Source organism: Anser cygnoides, chromosome 2 (assembly GCF_040182565.1).
Source record: "Anser cygnoides isolate HZ-2024a breed goose chromosome 2, Taihu_goose_T2T_genome, whole genome shotgun sequence".
NCBI classification, from domain to species: domain Eukaryota; kingdom Metazoa; phylum Chordata; class Aves; order Anseriformes; family Anatidae; genus Anser; species Anser cygnoides.
In genome coordinates, this window is record NC_089874.1 from 17,182,305 (window position 1) to 17,201,580 (window position 19,276).

Here is a 19,276-nt window from a genome sequence, read left to right on the forward strand (position 1 = left end):
AGCTACACAACTCTGCTATGTATGGAGGTGAAGTTTCAGCACATATCCTTTTTCACTCCCTTGGCCCTTGCCAAAACAAGGCTTTTATATTCTTACATCCCTTCCCAGTGCTCTCAATCGCTTCCACGGCCCCTCCACTCCCAGAGGGAGGCTCTGCTCTTGCACTTAACTAAGAGGCAGGAGTAGCACTGGTTGAAGCACGCCGTGCGGGCACAGACAGGTCAGGATGAGTTCAGTCTGCCTCTGTCCTCACCATCCTTGCAAGGGAAGACAAAGGGAGCGGCAATTTTAAGCAGGAAAAATATCACTTTATATATAGTATCACAAGAGTGATGGTACCTCACAGTTATGATTTTCTTTGGCACTAAATATGCTGAGAAATGGTAGCACTAATTACTTAGCCATTTCACAAGATGCACTTGCTCACAACCAATTTCCTCTAGCGCTGGTAGTAGCTTTCAGTGCAGCCCATAATTTCAGTCTATTTCTTAAAATTTTCTTGCTACTTATCTGCAAGTAACGTAAAGAAAAAACAAGTCTGAGAAGAGCTATCATAATTCATTGCCTAACCACCCCCTTGAGGACTGCCACAACATCCCAGCACAATGCAACTATCTTCACAGCCCAGTGCCCAGCCATTTACCCTAATCGCTCACACTTGCAAAGTACAACAGCTTTCCAAACAAACAGCCTACTAATTAGGTATGGCACACTGCTATGCAGCAACAAAGACTTGTGTTCCACTCCAGAACTTTGTTCAGCCTCATTCCTTTCAGTGCCCCCTAACTTGGGTAAAAGCTTATATTAAAAACACTTATGCAGAAAGACTTTGTCAGGCAGCTTCCTTAGAGTTGTATACATAAATCTCCCCTGATTTCAGACAGTAGAAGTTGTAAAAAGGAATGTAAAACATAATGGGGGAAAAAAAATATTACTTTATGCTATATGCTCTCTTCAGTATTTGGCTTAACCACTTTAAAACCACTTACAAGTAAAAATGACTAACAGTAGAAATAGGAAATGTTCAGTTGATAAGGAAAAAATGGATTTAGATTTTGAAGCTGGAGCTCAAACTATCCAAGAATGTGAGGGCAGCAAGGGCTGCACATCAGCAGCAAAAGAAAGGCTAAGGAACAGGTGGGGCTGTCCCTCGGTAAGGCAAGGGAACCTGCTGACAGAAGTCATGGATAAGACCAGAACAGTCAGTGACTTTTTTTGTCTGGGTTTTTACTGTTAAGGTCTGCTCTCAGGCCTCCCACATGTCCGAGCACATCCGCAGAGCCAGTTCAAGTGAAGCACTACACTGCAACAGAGAAACACATTAAGAAGCAGTTAAACCAACTGCAAGTTAAGTGTATGCAACCAGACTCTATGCACCTGAGGGCAAAGAGGGAGCTGGCCAGCGTAACTGAGGTGCTGCGTCACGTCAAAGCATCGAGGTGAGCAGGAACGCTGCCTGATGATGTGGGAAAGAGGCAGATGCTACATCACAGCCATCTTCAGGAAGCTCCCAAGGAGGACGACCTGGGGAACTAGAGGCCTGTAGACCTAATCTCAGTCTGTGAAGATTATGTAGCAGGTCTGCCTGGAAGCCATTTCCAAGTACATGAAACACTAAGAGGCAAAATACAGAGAGCCAGCACAGATCTGTCAAGGACAAATTCTGCCTGACCAACCTCATGTACTTCCATGATGAGATGATCGGCTTAGAGGAAAGGAGAAAGCAGTGATGTTGTTTATCAGCCTTCAGCAAGGCCTTTGACATGGTCTCCTGTAGTTTTCTTACAGCTTAACTCCTCACTTACTGACATCCGTATTTCATGTGCAAGGTGAACAGAAAACTGACTGGATTGTCAGGCTGAAAGGGCTGAGTCAGCAGGACAAAGTCCAACTGAAAGCCAGTGACTAATGCTGTCCTTCACTGATCCATATTGGGGCCAACACTGTATTATGTCTTTATTAGCAACACAGACGATGCCACAGAGAGCTCCTCTGGTGAGTCTGCAGCTGGGAGGAACAGTCAGTATGTTGTAGGGTGGGTTGTTATCCAGAGGGACCAGAATGAACAGACAGGAATCAATTTCAAAAATAAAAGGCAAATGCAAAGTCCTGCAGCTGGGCTGGAATTCCCCTTTGCAACAATACTGGAACCACCCCACAGAACAGCACAGGCTGGCTGCTAAGGGGGTAGAAACGTGCTTTGCAGAAAAGGACCTGAGCATCCTGGCAGACAAGTTAAATGCGAGTCAGCAGTGGATCCCCGTGGCAAAGCAGGCCAAGCACATGCCGGGATTTATCAGAAAGAGCATGGCTGAAGAAAGGAATTCCTCCTCTCCCTAAGGGCTTGTGAGAGCCACAGTACCTGGAGTACTGCGCAGTGTGGAGCCCAAAACCGGGCAAGAAAGAAGCTGTCATACCAGAGGAATCCAGCAGAGGACCACAGAGCTGTTTGGGGGCTGAAGCACACACCAGGAGAAGCTCTAAGAACTGGATTTGTTCAGTCTGGAAAACAGAGGACTGGGGGAAGGGGGATGAAGGATCTTCTTACTGTCTTCAACTACATATGGGGAGAGCAGACAGGGCCAGACTCTTCTCAGAGATGCACAGTTGTAGGCCAAGAGGCAGAGGTACAAGTTGAAACAAATGAAATTCTAATTAGACGTAAGGAAAAAAAAATCACTGTGAGGGTAGTCAAACATTCAAAGAAGATGCAAAGAGAGGCTGCAAAACCCCCATCCTTAGAGACATTCAAAGATCACCAAAACAACGTCATCTTCGGTCCTATTTTGAGTTGGGACTTGGACTAGATCACAACCAGAAGTCTTTTCCAACCTAAATTATTCTGCATATTCACACAGCATCAGCATACTGATGGTTTAGAGAAAGGCTGAATTTATTTACTAAGCAGAACTGAGGCATGACCTTCAATGCTTATTTACACCTTAGCTGCAATAGGATCAAAGTCCCCCTGTGAATTGTTTCCCTCATTTATCATCCTGACTTCCCTAACTCCTACCTAACCAGCAGGAATCTCAAGACATCAAACATTTCAGGGAAATAACTATAGTCTGTAGGTTTCTCAAAAATACAGTTTTATCTTAATTATAAGTAGAACACACTGTCATAAAATATCCTTGCATTGCTACATTAGCAGCAGGGGGAGCTACTGATGCAGCAATGATACGAAACTACTGGTATGTTTTTTAATGCTTCGCTAATGCCAAATACCAGCCTTAGCTGCTAAATGAATTACAGACTGTCTGTGCCACAAGTAATGAAATGTTTCCAGACAGGCAAAAGCATCTGTACAAGAACATGAAAACAGGATGGTTGTGAAACACACTACTACAAAATACAGAAATCTTACAACACGTAAAAAACTGGGGGAAAGACCTCCCGGCAGCAGTTTTGCATTTTCTAAAGAAAGGGAAAAATATTCCTGGCCCTTTACAGAAATAAAGGGAAAACAGTAACCTGATGAAACTAATTACAGAGGCACACTCATTTATTTTTGTTTTTAAAATGGTGATAATTCATGGCATGTCTTTGGAATCAACTCTTAGAAAAAGGCTCACTGTATGCCTACGTTGCATTAATTTCCTAACTAACAGCAATGAAACATTCAAAACTTCTGCAAAACGGATCTGTGTTGAAACTAGCACCATGCAGAGAAGCAGATCCTTAACTGTTACAGCCTCTTTTAGGACCACCCAGTCACAGTCCAGGTTGTGAAGCTGTTGTTCGTTCGTATAAAAAGACAAAAGGGAGTCAGACCTAAGAGCAGTCCAAAATCCAAGCGATTGCTTTCTCCTACAAAGGAAAAGCATGTTCTTAATCAGTTCAGAAGTACTGCTCAGATGTAGGAAATCTGCAGATGAGTAAATCTGCATCTCGGCTGGTCCATTTTTGTTCAATTCCACAGCACTGACCAGAACAAAATACCCATCACACAGATGTTTCCAAATCACCTGTTCTTTTTTTTTTTTTTTGAACAGAGACACTTCTAAAAGCAGCAGAAACGCATGACCTTGCGATGCACAACATACCACTATCACATATATGCAACATTTTGAGAGATACAGGACACTAAACAACAGGAAAACCTTTAGGTAAAGATACTGTCACAGTATCTCTGATTCTAGACTGCATAACTCTCCTCTACTTGTGAGCTGTCTCCTTTGTCTCCTCCTTGCACACAGGAGTCTGCTGCCCCCATGACCCTTCTAATTCGGCTGTTCAGTTCTGGGTCAAACCCAGCTCCCCTTCCCCAGCACAATGCCGACGCCACGTGGAACACTGGTTTGTAGAGGGGCAGTAGATACCTGAAGGCAACTGCATGTGGGTAGTGGTTATGCCAGCACAGGAAGTCCTAAAACTCAAAAGGGTGAGGGAATGGGACAGCAGGCCAAATGCTAACCAGCATCACCTCACACAGACTCCAACCCATCGTGAGCGTGCCCAAGAAAATGTATGCCTTCTTTACCAAGATTTCCTATGGGGAAAAGGTGATCAAAGGACAAAAGGGTCTCCCAACCCCTAACCGCTACTTATAAAAATATCAATTTATTTTTAGTACTACTACTCAGAAAGATTTAAACAGCACCATCCATAATTACTAGACACTGCAGCTAGTACACTGATAACATGCACTGATAACACGCGATCAAAGTCCTGCTTAATTAGTCCCAGAAGGACCTCACTATATTATGATATGGAAAGCACCGCTGCTTTCGAGGATGTTGCCATGGGAAGAGGTGGGGTTTTTTTATTTGGTTGGCTGATTTTTAAATATCACATTGCACTTAAAAACTAGATTTTACAGTAGTTGAATAAGGTGTGCAACACAGCTTGCAGGTTTTCAGGAATCCACTGCGATGCTGCACTTTTTAAAGACAAGTATCCCTCCTGCCACAGTTCTAGATCATGACTGCCCCACATCAGTATCTTACAGCCCCTGGAGCCAACATGGTTAACTGCTCAACATCCTACATACACAATGGAAAGAACATTTCCTCAAAGAAAAAAATCAGACAAGACACAGATTCTAATCACACCTCGTAAATCAAAGGCTAAATGTTGGTAAAATGCAACATCTGAATGGGCTGCAATGTTGACAAAAAAAAAAAAAGGCTAGCCAAGGAAAAGCATTCATGAAACTTATTTTTTTCATTAAAGCAGCAAAATCGTATGTTAGAGAAAAGCTCTAATTTAAAAATCAAGTTACACTACAGCAAGACAGCACCAACATCTAACAATAAGTCTGCCACACAGTTAAAGCACTGAATCCCAGAACTGCACAGAAAATAAAAAATCCCAAACTCAGAATCAGAATACAAGGAATCACTTATATAATTGACCCCAGAGAGACAGGGCAGAAACAAGAATTTTGTTTTGCTTCTGTGAACAGAACTCTTAGAAACGGTCCTCAAGTGGAGGAATGGACCACATTAGATCTGTAATGAAGATCTGTAGCTGCATCGCCTCCGCAGCAGCAGAGCTAAATCATACGTTCAATAGATAGCCAAGAGGAATCCACAAATTGCAACACATACCACATAGCCTGGACTCAGAAGAAAAGCAAAAAGACAGTACAGAGATGTATTTCAACATACCTTGAGCGCTGAAGACTTCGAGGAGAGGCAGGTTCATGGCCTGCCTGCTTGTCAGCTATTACCGGCTGCTGCGGTGCTGACTGCGAAGCTGGTCCTTGTTTAACTCCTGGAGTAGCAACCTGAAAAGTTGAAAAAATTTCATTAGGTTTCCTCCGCAGTGAGTATCAGAGCAAAACATGGATATTACAAGGTACAAGACCATTTTTTTGGTACATCTTACGTTGATGGAATTTTTGTATTTTTCAAGAGGGTTTTTTTTTGTTTGTTTATTGTAAATCATCTCTTCTGAGCATCAAGCACATTTTAAGCCTCAGAAGAGCTGATCATTATTTTAAGCGCTACTGCCTTTTTTCCTCTCCTTTTTTTCCTGTGAATTCCTGAACTACAACAGGATGAAAAAAACAAGTGGGAACATACTAATGTATGCTCAAGTTACTCAAGTTACAGCATCTGGAGTTCAAGATTTTTCTCCCCCATACATACACCCCTGTCCTTTTTAAACAAAGTGCAAGAGAGGCAGCAGCTCCAGAAGTTTTATCAACCTCTGCCCCCTGCAAAAAAAAAACAAAAAACAACAACAACAAGGTAACAATTTTAAGCAATAGTGAAGGAGGCCAAACAGATTCTAGAGATCCATATAGACAAAAACATAAATCAGGGTGCCTGTCTAGAGTTTGCTGACATCAAGCTGGTGTAAATTAGCAGCTAGTCATTATCAGAACCTCAAAAATATCGCTCTATTTCAGAAACAGATGCCAACGAAACAAGCCGCAGACAGTCTCTGCTGAAATAAATGAACTTAGATCCGAGTCTATTTAAATACACAGGAAATATTAATGTAATATTAAACCTACTTATTTGTCTAAGAGGAAAATCTACCTATTATCGCAAAAAGCCAAAAAAAGTCTGACTAGTACATGAAAAGGTCTTGGTTCTAGACAGATAAAGCAACATTACTGTAAGATTACTCAGTGATCGTTTCAGTTGAAATCAACAGAACCATACAGTTCGGGAGGATGAAATACTAGTAATTCATAAATTGATTTATGAAGACTACCGAAGTATCTTTATGAAATGTGTGACATGAAAAACTTTGCTGTCAATGCCTGAATTTTGCTCACCCTGTGAGCAGACATGACAACTACTGAGGCTGTTCTAACAGAAGGAATCATTTCAAAAGGAAGGTCCGTCACAGATAATACTATACATATAGCACACCTCCAGGCAGCCGTACCAGCTCAAGTTTAAAAGCAGTTTAAAAAGGCACCCATGTGCAGCCCCTAAGAAACAAGCCCTGTTGTGCAAATAGCACTGTGTTGTTTCCAGAGCCAGCCTGGAAGTAACTGCTTACCTGGCGCTGGGCTCTGCTTGCATGGTGCCAGTTCCTTTGCCTACACCTGCTGTAGAGAAGCCCCCTAAGCCAGGCAGCTTGTGTTCTGAAACAGTGTCCTGGCATCACACCACATCTGGATTATGCTTAATTTACCTCAAATTCTTAGTGCTGGACAAACTGACCTGACTGAAATATCCAAACAAGTACTAGAACAGACATGCTTACATTGGAGCTACAACCACCAAGGTTCCCATCTTGATACTGTGCTCAGGAATTTAATTTTGTGAATACAAGAAACATCAAGAAAGTTCTTTCCTTACTGAACTGGAAAACTATCTGCTGCTGAATCGGAATTTGTTATTTCTGGGACTAACAATTCATGTTAATATTCCGACAGCTCTGTTGTTAGCATGAGAATTGAGGCACACCAAAACTAAAAAAGGCTCCAGCTGTCAAGCGCTGCTACTAGTTCTGTTTAGAAGATCTGTTAGGTTACTCACGGTATCCAGAAAAAAGAGAAACTTCTACTGCTTATATCCTAGTGTAGTAAGAGCTATAACTTCTTCACTGAGGGATGAGAAGATCAATACCCCCCCCCCCCCCCCCCCCCAAAAAAAAATCCAGGCAAAATTTTTGAAGGAAAGGTGGATTAAAATATAGCAATTTCTAATATATGCCACGGTATGGGGTATGGTCATCAAAATACAGGTAACAGTTTTGGAAGATCTTCTACGTATAGACCAATAAAGCACACGATATCCCTACCTTGAAAATACCAGAGGTGAAAACGTGCAAGCCAAGCCAGTGACTACAGGTAATCACATAACCCCACAGAAGTGGGGATTCTCAGTGTAACAAAAACATGAAATGACCACCACTCTCCCACCAAGAGTGGTACCATTACTGTAGTTATGACTCGTGCTACGCTTAACTCTCCTCAAACCTGCATTTAGCTTTTAAGCTTTTTGCTTCCCCTGGAAACCTGAGGGAAGGCTTGTGCGCCCAAAGGCATATTCAATTATGCAGTTGGTCTACCAAGACACACTGGCCTTACTTATGACACTTGGCTTGCCTTCACTTTCTCTTAACACATGCTTAAATACTGTGCCACCTATTTCATAGGTATAATGCTGGCCTTTGTACTGGTTGAAAGGCAGTGGGTACACAGTCCTAGGAAAACACCTGTACAAAGCGTGAGTACTAAACAAGCTGTAAGACAGGGATACATGCCTTGCAAATAAAAATAGAAAAAAATATCCTGCTGAGCTGTCATTTCTTCATGATTTCTTTCACAAAGTACTGTAGGTAGAGACGATCCCACAGAATACAACTTTTGAAAGCTTTACAGTGTAGCTGATGACCAGAACTTTTATAAAGTTGATCCAGATCTCTAGGCTGTAGAGACCAGAGCAGTTCAACTTTAGATTACTGAAGCTAAACAGCTTAAGAGAAAAAATATGTATATTTTCATATCCCAGCATTTGAAAATGCCGGGCATCATCTTTCTTAGTTTTGAGCCTACTATTTGATAATTTAAATACTCATCACCTAGATATAGGACGTGACCACATAGATTCATGATGCTCTCCAAGGACAGAAACAAAGACAACAAATTGAAGGATTAGTACACACTTCAGGCTTTCAGATCATTATACCATTGTGAATCACAAAAAAAACCTCTGGGAATTACTTGGTTTTCTCTACGACCAAGAAAGAATTCAAGAGTAAGAAAATTAGGTGTTTAGGAGAAAATGAGGAATGTAATCTGTCCTCCTGGAGATAAAAGTATTCTGTTAAGGCCATCAAACTACAAGAGGTTCTCCTCCTAGCAGAAAATTGAAATAAAGACATCTTAGCTAAGCACAAGAGTCAAGAGGGGAGGAAAACAGATTTTAGGAGGGGGAAAAAAAAAAGAATCCCCATGTCTACATTAATGCTTCTTACACTGATGAAATACTACATACACCGAGCAACACACTGACAGACTGGGTTAGAATTTGAGGGTCTCCATCTTTAAGATCTATGTGTACAACGAAGAGACGGGACGACAAGTCCCCACTGCATGAAAAACAAACCTCTAAGGAAGCGTCAAACTTCTCTTTAACTTTCTTCCATTATTCACAGCCAAAATTACATCAATTTGTTTCGTTATTTTTAAAATTTGTCTGAAAGGCGTAGGAGCAACCTATCTTGCATTTAAAAATGTTACTTTCCACCATGAGGTAGAAATCAATAGCTCTGCCTTATACTAAGAATATCCTCCTTAATAGAAGGTCCTATAGCCCAAGGTCTCTTCCCACCTTTGATCTATAATATGACTTTCAAGTTTTAAAAAGCAGGAAGAAAAACTCCTGAGAAAAGGGAAAGAAGTTCATCTTCATTACCTAATTGCATCTATGTTCCCGATCTGCTGGACAGAGAAATTCTATAAATGAAATAAATAAATCTATCTTCGCTTCAAAATTATTTATTCCTCAATATTGCCTCTTGTAGGATATGGAACACTGAGCTCAGATTCTGCAAAAGACTTTTTTTTCCTCTGAACAGGGACCCATTAGAGGGTCGAACAAAAAGAAAAAAAATAAGTCACAACTCTGTTTTCTTCTGCATATCCATCCACTTCTAGGAAGAGAAGCTTATTTTTAGCTTCAATTAATATTTCCTTGTCACTGATCTGATTAAGAAATTCTGAATGAATAGGGGGTTGGAAGGGAAAGGAACATGATGTTATTGGCCTTGTAAACACCCAGAACCAAATCTGAGACTACATCAAAGAAAAAGTCAACTTTCCTAAGAATCTCTCTCTCATCCTAACAACCTTTTTTCAGCTGAAAGCCGAAGAGCTGTTACCTTCATAGCAAGTTTTTCTCCTCATATAAATATGCTACAATATTGATCTCTTACTACTATCTATGGACACTACTATTGCATAAGATAGCATCTGAAGTGAGCACAATATTTACTTCAAGAACAAAAAAAGTGTACTGTAAGACCATGCTAGAGCTGTACTGAGAAAACACAGCTGAGTAGTTGCTTCCCATTGCTTCTGTTTCATTTGGTAAAGATAACATACTTATTTTATCATCCTGTTTGTAACAGTTAGTACCTGGAAATGTAAAGCAGCAATACTTACTATTACCCTTAATGGTTTCTTACTGCAATATGCCATAAATCAAGAGGAGCTTACCACCTTCTGCTGCGATGATACCGGTGGCGTAGTCATCAAAGGTTTAAGTGGAACGGTGTTAGTCTGAGGCGTGCTTATTCTTGGAGATACATATGATCTTGGTGATGAGGCATCAGATGTTAAAGACATTGGAGACTGATTAGATGGCTGAGCTGTAAATAAGAAGATTGTTTCTTATAAAACCATACCAATCTTAATCTGAAATAGACCTTGTATTTCACAGTATTTTATATTAGATAATATACAAATATACAAAAAGATTCGACTTGAAAGGATGGGGGTGAGGGTGTGAACAACTGGAACAATCTAATGTTCAACAACAACCCAAACTAAATAATTGTATTTTCCCCAAAATGTTCATTTCCAAAACTTGGCAGAATGGAAGAGGCCTTTGCTCAATGCTTTTTACACATGACGAGATTACATTAGTTTCACTTATGATTTCTATTTTCGAGTGCTCAGCTCAATGTAACAGAGAACGCATGAACACTGTACCTAGAAACCTATTCACTCTTCCTAAAACAAACAACCGAAGTCACATTTCCATCATTAGTTATGTTAGTGTAACTGTAATACAGCTTATCTACTCAGTATGATGACAATATTTATGATTTCGATTTCAGTTTCTAGCTTTAAGTTACAAACCACGATGTACTACAGATACCTGAAGCAATACTATGCCTGGAAGCTGAAAATTGTCTACAGAAGACTACAAAAAACACCAGGTAAAATAAACTCCTTTTAAGAATTTAAGATCTCCCTCAAGAGTCACAGCTGCACAGCACTACAAGAGGGTTGTTCCACCACAGAAGAGTTACATTTTCTATTAAATATTAAGTAAGTCTCATTAAGGTTCAGAACAAACTTGCAAGTTTCACATTACTCATATAAAGTTAACAAACAAAGAAAATCCCAAAAGGTGAGACACAAAAGCACATTTACTTGGTTGTTTGCCAGCTTCTTGATCCCCAAGTAAAGACTTCTTATCCTATCTTTGGGAAAGGAGTTGTTCAAGATCCTCCACACCATGTGGCCAAAGATATGACAAGAAACAGCTTCTACAAGTTTCAGTTGTATCAACTTCTATAAAATACCACCTCACCATTTTACACGAGTGAGAAGATAACTTTAAATACCTTGCGTAGACAGTTGTGCGGCTTGAGAAATAAGGGAAGTGATATTGAAAGCAGATGGTCCAGCCGTAAGAATTTTATGGAGTATAGACTGCAGAGAGGCTTGTGTCACAGCTGCTGTTAGAACTAAGAACATACAACATTTTACTGAGAATTCTAAACATCAGTTTAAACTGTTCAAACTGGCTAAACATATATAAGCTGTTCTTTTATCAACTTTTTCCCCATGTCCACAATAAATCAGAGCACCACCTGATCTATTTTTCAATGACATGAATTCAATACATGGATGCTTTGCATGTCTAACCAAGTCCTTTTTATTTAGCAGCTTATGTTGAAGACATACATTTTTAGAAGTCTTTTAGAAACTGTTTAACTCTTCAACTTGATCTTACAGATCAATTATAATTCTTGCAAACAAAGAAAACATTTGTTCTATTTGTTATTGTTAGAATAAGCATTTTTTTAAAGTTACCATAATTATTAAATACTAATAATAAAAAAATAAAAGCTGTATCACTTAGCACCCTAAAAAGAGATTTGAGGGGATGGGGGAAAGACCATTCCCAATTCAATAAATAACAATACCTTAAAATAACAATTGTGGTAAAATCAAAATGCTCTAGTTTTTCTTTAAAAATAATTATTTGTTCTGACTTTCAGTCCCATTTGCTCCCACCTCATTAAGAAATTATTAATTTTCAACCAAGCTGCACTACACAGTTAAAGCATCTTCCAGTCTGAGCCAAGGAGATCCAGCCTCTGAACTATCTTTTCAAAAAAGGTCTAGAGTCTTTGCAGAATACTTACATACACTACCCGTGAATAAGTCTGAAAGAAAAAAGACCCACCAGCACAAACACAAAGTAACCCTACACTATGTGCACAGTGAGGGCAGCCCTGCTGTGCAGCCTGAAGTCACACTGCCCATTTGTATCTGTCAGCCATGCCCTCATGCTATCAAGGCAATACTAAGCACTTCTATCCCAAGACAGACAGGGTTGCTGCTTAGAAATGTACAAAGAAAAAGACAGGGAACTTAAGTTAGCAACTTTCCAATAAAATACAACCGGAGTCTTAACAAGACCTGTCATTTTTCAACACAAACTATGACACTCCTACTTTTTCAATCCAACCTGGTATAATACAGTTTTAAAGATTTCTCCCAACACAGGCAAAAAAAAAAAAAAAAAAAAGGAATAACCTACTTGCCTACTAGCACTGAACAAAGCCGTAAGATTTGCTGATTAAAATGAAGCCAACTGAGAGTTTTTCCTCAGGAATGATTGTAATGTACAAAATTCTAAATTTTAAGTAAAATTCTACTATTTTGATTTTCCTGGTGTGCACTTTCAAAAAGTTCATTATCACCAGGCACTACATGTAAACGTTTTTCTTCCAACTTAAATTGATGATCAGTGCAGAACACGTTCGAACAACAAAACCAACAACAAAACCACAACCCAACATCTTCCCCTCCGATAACTTGACACATGCAGACATCACGAGATAAAATTACAGCCAAAACACACTAACTCTACCTGTTTTTGTATTGAAAGGCACTACAGCTAGTTCTAAACCTTCTAATAAAGTCTATGTGACAAAATAGCTGAGGGACACAGAATAGATGCGTAAAATTTAGCTGGTTGGAAAATTATTAATATGCTATCTTTATTCAGAGCAGCTAACATGTTACGTTAAAGAAAAAAGTTGCCAGGCAACAAAATTTAATAATCCCTGGAAGTTTTGGTATTTGAAAACATTATTAGAATAGGAGCTCAAACTATGGAAAACAACGAATATCACATGAAACAAACAAATAAAAAAACTAAGTAAATTCTGGGCAACAGAATGCTGATACAGTGTCTAAGTCACCAACCTCAATGAAACTGCTCACGTACATCAGAATTTATTAGCTTAGTAACCTTAAACATTCCTTGGCTTGGCTAAATTAAGAACACTTAACAGATAAACAAGCTAACAAAAATAACTCCCACTTTACCTAGGGATGTGTTTACTTTTTACTGAAAGTAATACTAACATTTACTACTACTTAGCATCCTATCATACAGTAATGTGCATAAATAAAAGATTACATCAGCTTTAAAGAATCCTTACCTTCATTGATTTTGGATATATCTACGCTAGAATTATTAAGCTGCAATGTGGCTTGCAGAGCAGGCAGCAACTGTCGAAGGAGATTTGGGTCCTGAAGTAACGGAGGAATTGGTGATTGTGGGACAGGTGAGACAGGAACTGTAGGAGCAGATGAAGCAGGTGCAGAAGCTGGATTCAGTCCAGAAGCAGAAGATGTAGAAGGAGTTGTGCAAGAATGGGATACAGACTTGTCCACGGATGTAGACTCTGAACAGAAGACAAAAAGTAATTTTCAGTTTCTTCAATACAACCTCACAACTTCTCACTACTATAATATTCATATTCAATTCAGAAGATCAAAGTCTTAACTGTAAGAAAAAAAAGCTACATATTCATATAAAAACTGGAGATATTTGATAACTAGTGTAATTTAGGCAACTGAACCTAGTATTTATTAGGAACACACAAAAAATACTTTTACTTCAAAGATTTGGACTGAAATTTGCCAATATGACAAATGCGATTTTTTTCTAACATTAATGTACTCCTAATTATTAAGACAAACTTTAAAAGAAAAAATCACTGAAGAATTTTTGTCTGCTGTGCATACACTCATTTTGTATGTTTTTACCCATTGTTCCTATCTTTCTTTGGAAAACATAATGAAGAAAAACTTTTTGTAAAATGAATGGACTTTACAAACAGACTAGTATGTCAAATGTGAGGGAGAACAGAAGCCATACTTCCTTTATTCAGAGACCAGACTCTAAGAAGCTACAAAATAAAGGCCAAGTCCATCATATACAATTCACCTACATTGCTCAGGATTACAATATAAGATGGTAAGCTGTTCTGAAAATTTAAAACCAGAGCTCCTCACATCCTGTGGCATCCTCACAGCAGAAGGGAAAAGCCACCTAAAAATGGAATACCATTTCCACACACTATGGGTATACAGTCACTTCAAGTATCCTTTCTTTAAGAAGCCTGGATCTCTGTACTTTAATTTTAGCTTCCCTTTCTCTTGCCCCCATTAAACCGCACCAGAAGGCTTGATCCACAAATTCCATCAAAATGAGCACCCCTATAGCACCAACGGGTTGAATGAAGAATGAAAAGATGAATGTGGATCCAAGATCTCAACCAGGATGCTTGCACATTATACTGAAGACCTGATTTTAAACCAACCTCAAATTGGACAGAAAACATCAACCTGGATATTCCACATTTCAGGTAAAATCCAAATGAAAGCTAAAATAACTGGTTGAGAAACTCTGTCACTTTTTTATTATTTTTTCCTTTGGAGAGAAAGTAAAGGTAATAAGAGGTTGACTTTTAGTACAGAAGAAAAATCAAAAGGCCTTGTTTTATTTTACTACTTGAAAATAACACGTCGCACAATTTCTAAAAGCTGTTGTTGTCTGACAGCCTTAACTGAAATTTTTTAGTTTGACACTTCGTGGGAGAATGTTAAAAAAAAAAAAAAAGTGACTGAGATCATATATCTTTAAGAGAAACAAAACACAGAAGGGACACATGGTTTCTGCAGTAAGACCTTAACAGGTCACAAATACTGCCAAAAAAAAAATAAAAACAAACAACAGAAAAAATAACTTTTGCTGTCAATTAGTTGAGAAATCTAAACCAGAAAAAAATGCTGAAGAACCCTATTTTGACTGCTTATAAGGATGCAACAGCTAGGGCACACAGACATTTTCTGACGTTTCATGCATTCTTCTAAAAAAGGAGGTGACCTTATCTGGTTACAAAAGCCTTGGGATAACAGATTTTGTTTGGTTCGGTTTTTACTGTATTTGTAAAGGGACCTGGTTATTTGGCAGGAGTGTTCATAAGAACGCAGCACTTCCAGTAACACAAAAGGGACAAGAAGCATTACAAACTGGAAAGAAAAATGATGATGTTACCAAATTTTTTACATTTTTCAGTAACACGACTAGGACAACTGATTACGTATTAGCCCTCACCCTTACCACAGTTAAGACACTGATAAGTCTCTGTTATAGAAGTATTACATACAAAATCTTACAATGCTATGGTGTTCTAAGTAAACATATCAAAACTACTGCAAGTCAAGATACATCAAGTAAACAAGAACCTTATCATACTAAAAAACACAAAGTTTGAACTAAACCTGTATCTGCCATAGTGCACATAAGGAAAACAAGATATATTGGCAGACGAAAGCAAGGGGATAAAGCAGAGTGGGGCATGCTAGTACTTTTAAGTTTTTTACCGCAGTTTTGAGACCCGTGCAGGGGGGACCATCCTAATTTAAAAAAAATAAAAAAAAAAATGAACAGAACAAAAATAAATAAATGAAAAAAAACACCTAAGCAACTGCTAGGACTAGTTTTAAGACATATTTAGTGTAGCTAGGCATGTCTTCACAGTTAGATTGCATTATTTTACTGGTGTTAGATCAGTCCAATCATGTTCCTATGACCGGTGATAAAAAGAAGAAATTAACTACTCCAAGTCAAGAAACCACTCACTACTGTATTAAGAATTCACATAGACAATACCTGAGCTTCAAACCACACCACTACACCAAACAGCTTAGAGTATTTTTCGCCCATGCTGCAGCTTTGTACACAAAAAAAGAAACTGAATCAAAGGCAAACTTGTGTGAGCGACACATTGAAGGCAAACCTCAAGATCAGTTCTGGGTATTTCTCATTTCTTGTACAGAAGGATTCAAAGTCTGTCCTACAAAACCACTGAATGCCAGGAGGTCTTTACAAGTACTTAAGTTTGGGTGAGCTTCTCTGCTACAAGAATACAAACCAAATTGTATCAACACAATCCAATTAATTCTTTTAGAGAATATGAAAACGCTACTCACTATTCTGTAACTGCACTATTACAGACATTTTAAGTACATGTTAAAATACACCTATGAAAGGTATGTTTTGTTTATTTCTACCCAAATTAAACACCTAGAGAAAATGATGTGAAAACATTCACGGCTAACACTAACGTTCCCACCTTTTGAGACTGCTAACATTACGAAAACCACAGTCCAGATATAACAGATGAATGTATCTCTATGATCATGACTATCTACAGGTACTTAGTGATATAAAGGGTACAGAACTGTTTCTGCCCAATCAAAAGTCTGAAAAGTATTTTTGTGAAAGTATTTGTCATTTTTAAGTAGCCTGAACAGCCATTTTCTTATCAATAATGGGAAACTCCTTTGTGATGAAAGCAAACATGCTAAAAATACAGAATACAGACTATTTCTGTAAAATCACATTTTTCATTACTTATTTTAAACCAAACTACTTCACTCCGTCGCTTCCAGACTAGACACACTATTTCACAGAAAGAAATAAATATTAAGAAATTAAGAAAAATTAAGAATTAAGAATTAAGAAAATTAAGAAAAAAGCTTCTAAATAATTATATAACTGTTTTTGTATAATTACAAAGATTTAAAATGTTTCATTTATGATACCATAAGTTGCAAGTTCCACCTCTTGAGTTAACATAACCAGTCAAAACTCCTCAAGATGGAGTGTCAGTTCTACAAAAATTGCTCACTGCAGTATTTCTCCTGCTTTTCCTATAAGTAGAAGCAGAAACTTCTCACCCTTCTCCTCCTCCCTAATAGCCCTTCTCTGATCTACTTTAAGTTCAGACTGTTTCACTGTACAAGTTGCCACACAGTTAAAGTTTGTTTTTTCAATATTTAAATGATTATTTCCTAGTTCCTAAAACATTTAATCAATTTAAATAAAGCATTAAGAGTTACAGGACCGTATAATTCTAAACCTGAAATCACAACCATCATGGAACACGTTAAGAGAAGACTGCATACTGAGAAAAGTTGGATTTCTTTACAAATCCAAGTCTCTCAGTAATACAGCTCTGACAAGCTGTTCTGTACTCCTGAATCAATACAATTTCATGTTCATACACTATGTACAGTATTATTGCAAAATAAGGCTTTTGATTGGCAGTCATAAATCTGATTTTAAGCATTAATACATCTATCATGGTTTAATTCTGAAACTATGAAATTTTACAAAAAGAAAATGCAAGTTTTGTGTGTGCTATAGAATAAACATTCTTAAAGAGAAGAAAACATATCGCAAGGCTTGTAAAAAACAGTCTTAGAAGATGATGAGTTAAAATTGCCTTCTGTTGGACAAGGCTATTCTCAAGTCCCTTCACATCAGCACCAACTTCTACACAAACTAAGCAAATGACTCTAATCTCACATAAAATTTCAGCTACTACCATGAAAGCCCCAAATAAAACTTTTTTTAAAAAACAAAACAAAACAATTAAAACCAAGAGCAGAACATAATCCACTGTGATCTTTTGACCTGTTGGAAACCTCATTAGCTGGTATTTATGTTTTAGCTCTTAAGATCACTGTCCCAAATCAAAACAAGCAAGCAAAAAAAAAAACCCAAACAGATAAACAAGCTAATTAGATGCAGGCTATATATATTTTAAGACCAAAACAAGTTTCTGGACCAATATCTGTTGTCATGGGGGAGAGGGGGAGAAGCAAGAACTGAAGCCATCCAAAAAAATAGTAAAACAAAGTAACCAGATGGTAAACACAAAACAGGCATGGAGATTAATTTACAGTAGTACAAAGGGCTAGTAAGCGGTTTTACATTAAAATGAAGCATTTTTGAAGACCATAATGATTAGAGGAGGGCTTTCTATTTATAATCATTCTGCTGGACTATGAGAAATCCACGATGTACAAAGGTGCGTCTTGGTTGCAGGTTCCACAAAGGGGAAGCTGAAAGGAAATGAACTGGAGGCTCCTGCTTGCCCTGAAACATCATTTCAAGGCAGAACTGAAATACTACGCTGAACATTCCCAAGCACTATGGATTTTTTAACAAAAAGGACAAGTAATCCTTTCAGAAAAATTTACCACAGATTATTTTTGGCAGTTGTGCCACAATGTTCTTCAATTACAGCCTAGATACAAGAAGGCAAAAGCTTAGATTCTCAAAGTTTGAGGCAGTAAATTAAGACTGCTGAATCTTTCTGTCACCAATTGCTGCCTCTCGTGACAAGACCACTTTGCTCCTAAGCAAACCAGGATCTACAGGTGAAATGCAGTTCTTGGCCTAGTATGTTGCCGCTGAAATAAAGTTATTCTGACTAGATTTAATGCAGGGAAGTGAAAAACTAAGTCCACCCAGGTGTCCTGTTCCAGCAGAGCCCTGTTAGCACCACACTGTGCCAGCTGGAAACCTCCACCCCCTCAGGGCACCTGTAGCACAGGGCCTGATCTCGCCCCTGCGCTGCGCAGGCGTGACGGTGGGACACAGAACTGAGGGGGAACGAGGAATTTGTGTGTGTGGGACACAGAACTGAGGGGGGACGAGGAATTTGTGTGTGTGGGACACAGAACTGAAGGGGGACGAGGAATTCATGTGTGCGCACGCAGCAGCTTCCTTCACAGGCCTTCTCCTGACAGGCAGCATGCTGAGGTACTCCTTGCACATTGTGGCTAAAGACTGCTGTAGATGGCTCGGCTCTTATTCTGTCACGTATGTGGACAGGTGATTTATTCCAACAAAGATTATATATATATATATGTATATAATAATGATATGCAAATTACAGTTGACTGGGTAATTCCCAAGTTATCAATATGACCCCCTTGAGCATTCCAATAGCTCTAACTACTCAAGTTTTTCTGTTTTGCTTCTTTTAATGATGTCAGAAAAAACAATGCACTCCAAGTCTCCTAAATTCATATATTTTGAGCTTGGGTTTTATCTCTGCCACTGACAACAGTCACACACGTGCTCTCACGCTGTGCTCTCCATGGGGGGAAAACTGCCCAACAAAACGTTCAGAAAGCCAATGGCTTCCTGCCGCCTAAACCTCACTTCTGCTGTATTAATTGAACAAC

The 19,276-nt window shown here is 38.7% G+C and overlaps 1 protein-coding gene across 4 annotated transcripts in view; it reads right to left on the reverse strand.

The window, feature by feature from the left end:
- Nucleotides 1-19,276, reverse strand: part of WAC (WW domain containing adaptor with coiled-coil) — a 61,206-nt gene that overhangs the window by 8,416 nt on the left and 33,514 nt on the right. For 2 of the 4 annotated variants that reach the window (XM_048076579.2, XM_048076577.2), the window contains exons 8-11: nt 13,384-13,629; nt 11,269-11,391; nt 10,136-10,284; nt 5,613-5,731 (exon numbers count right to left, since the gene is read on the reverse strand). In XM_048076579.2, coding sequence (XP_047932536.2) covers nt 5,613-5,731; nt 10,136-10,284; nt 11,269-11,391; nt 13,384-13,629 — 637 coding nt within the window. Of the gene's footprint in view, nt 1-5,612; nt 5,732-10,132; nt 10,285-11,268; nt 11,392-13,383; nt 13,630-19,276 lie in introns of all 4 variants that reach the window. The other 2 variants (XM_048076578.2, XM_048076576.2) reach the window with 1 other exon arrangement.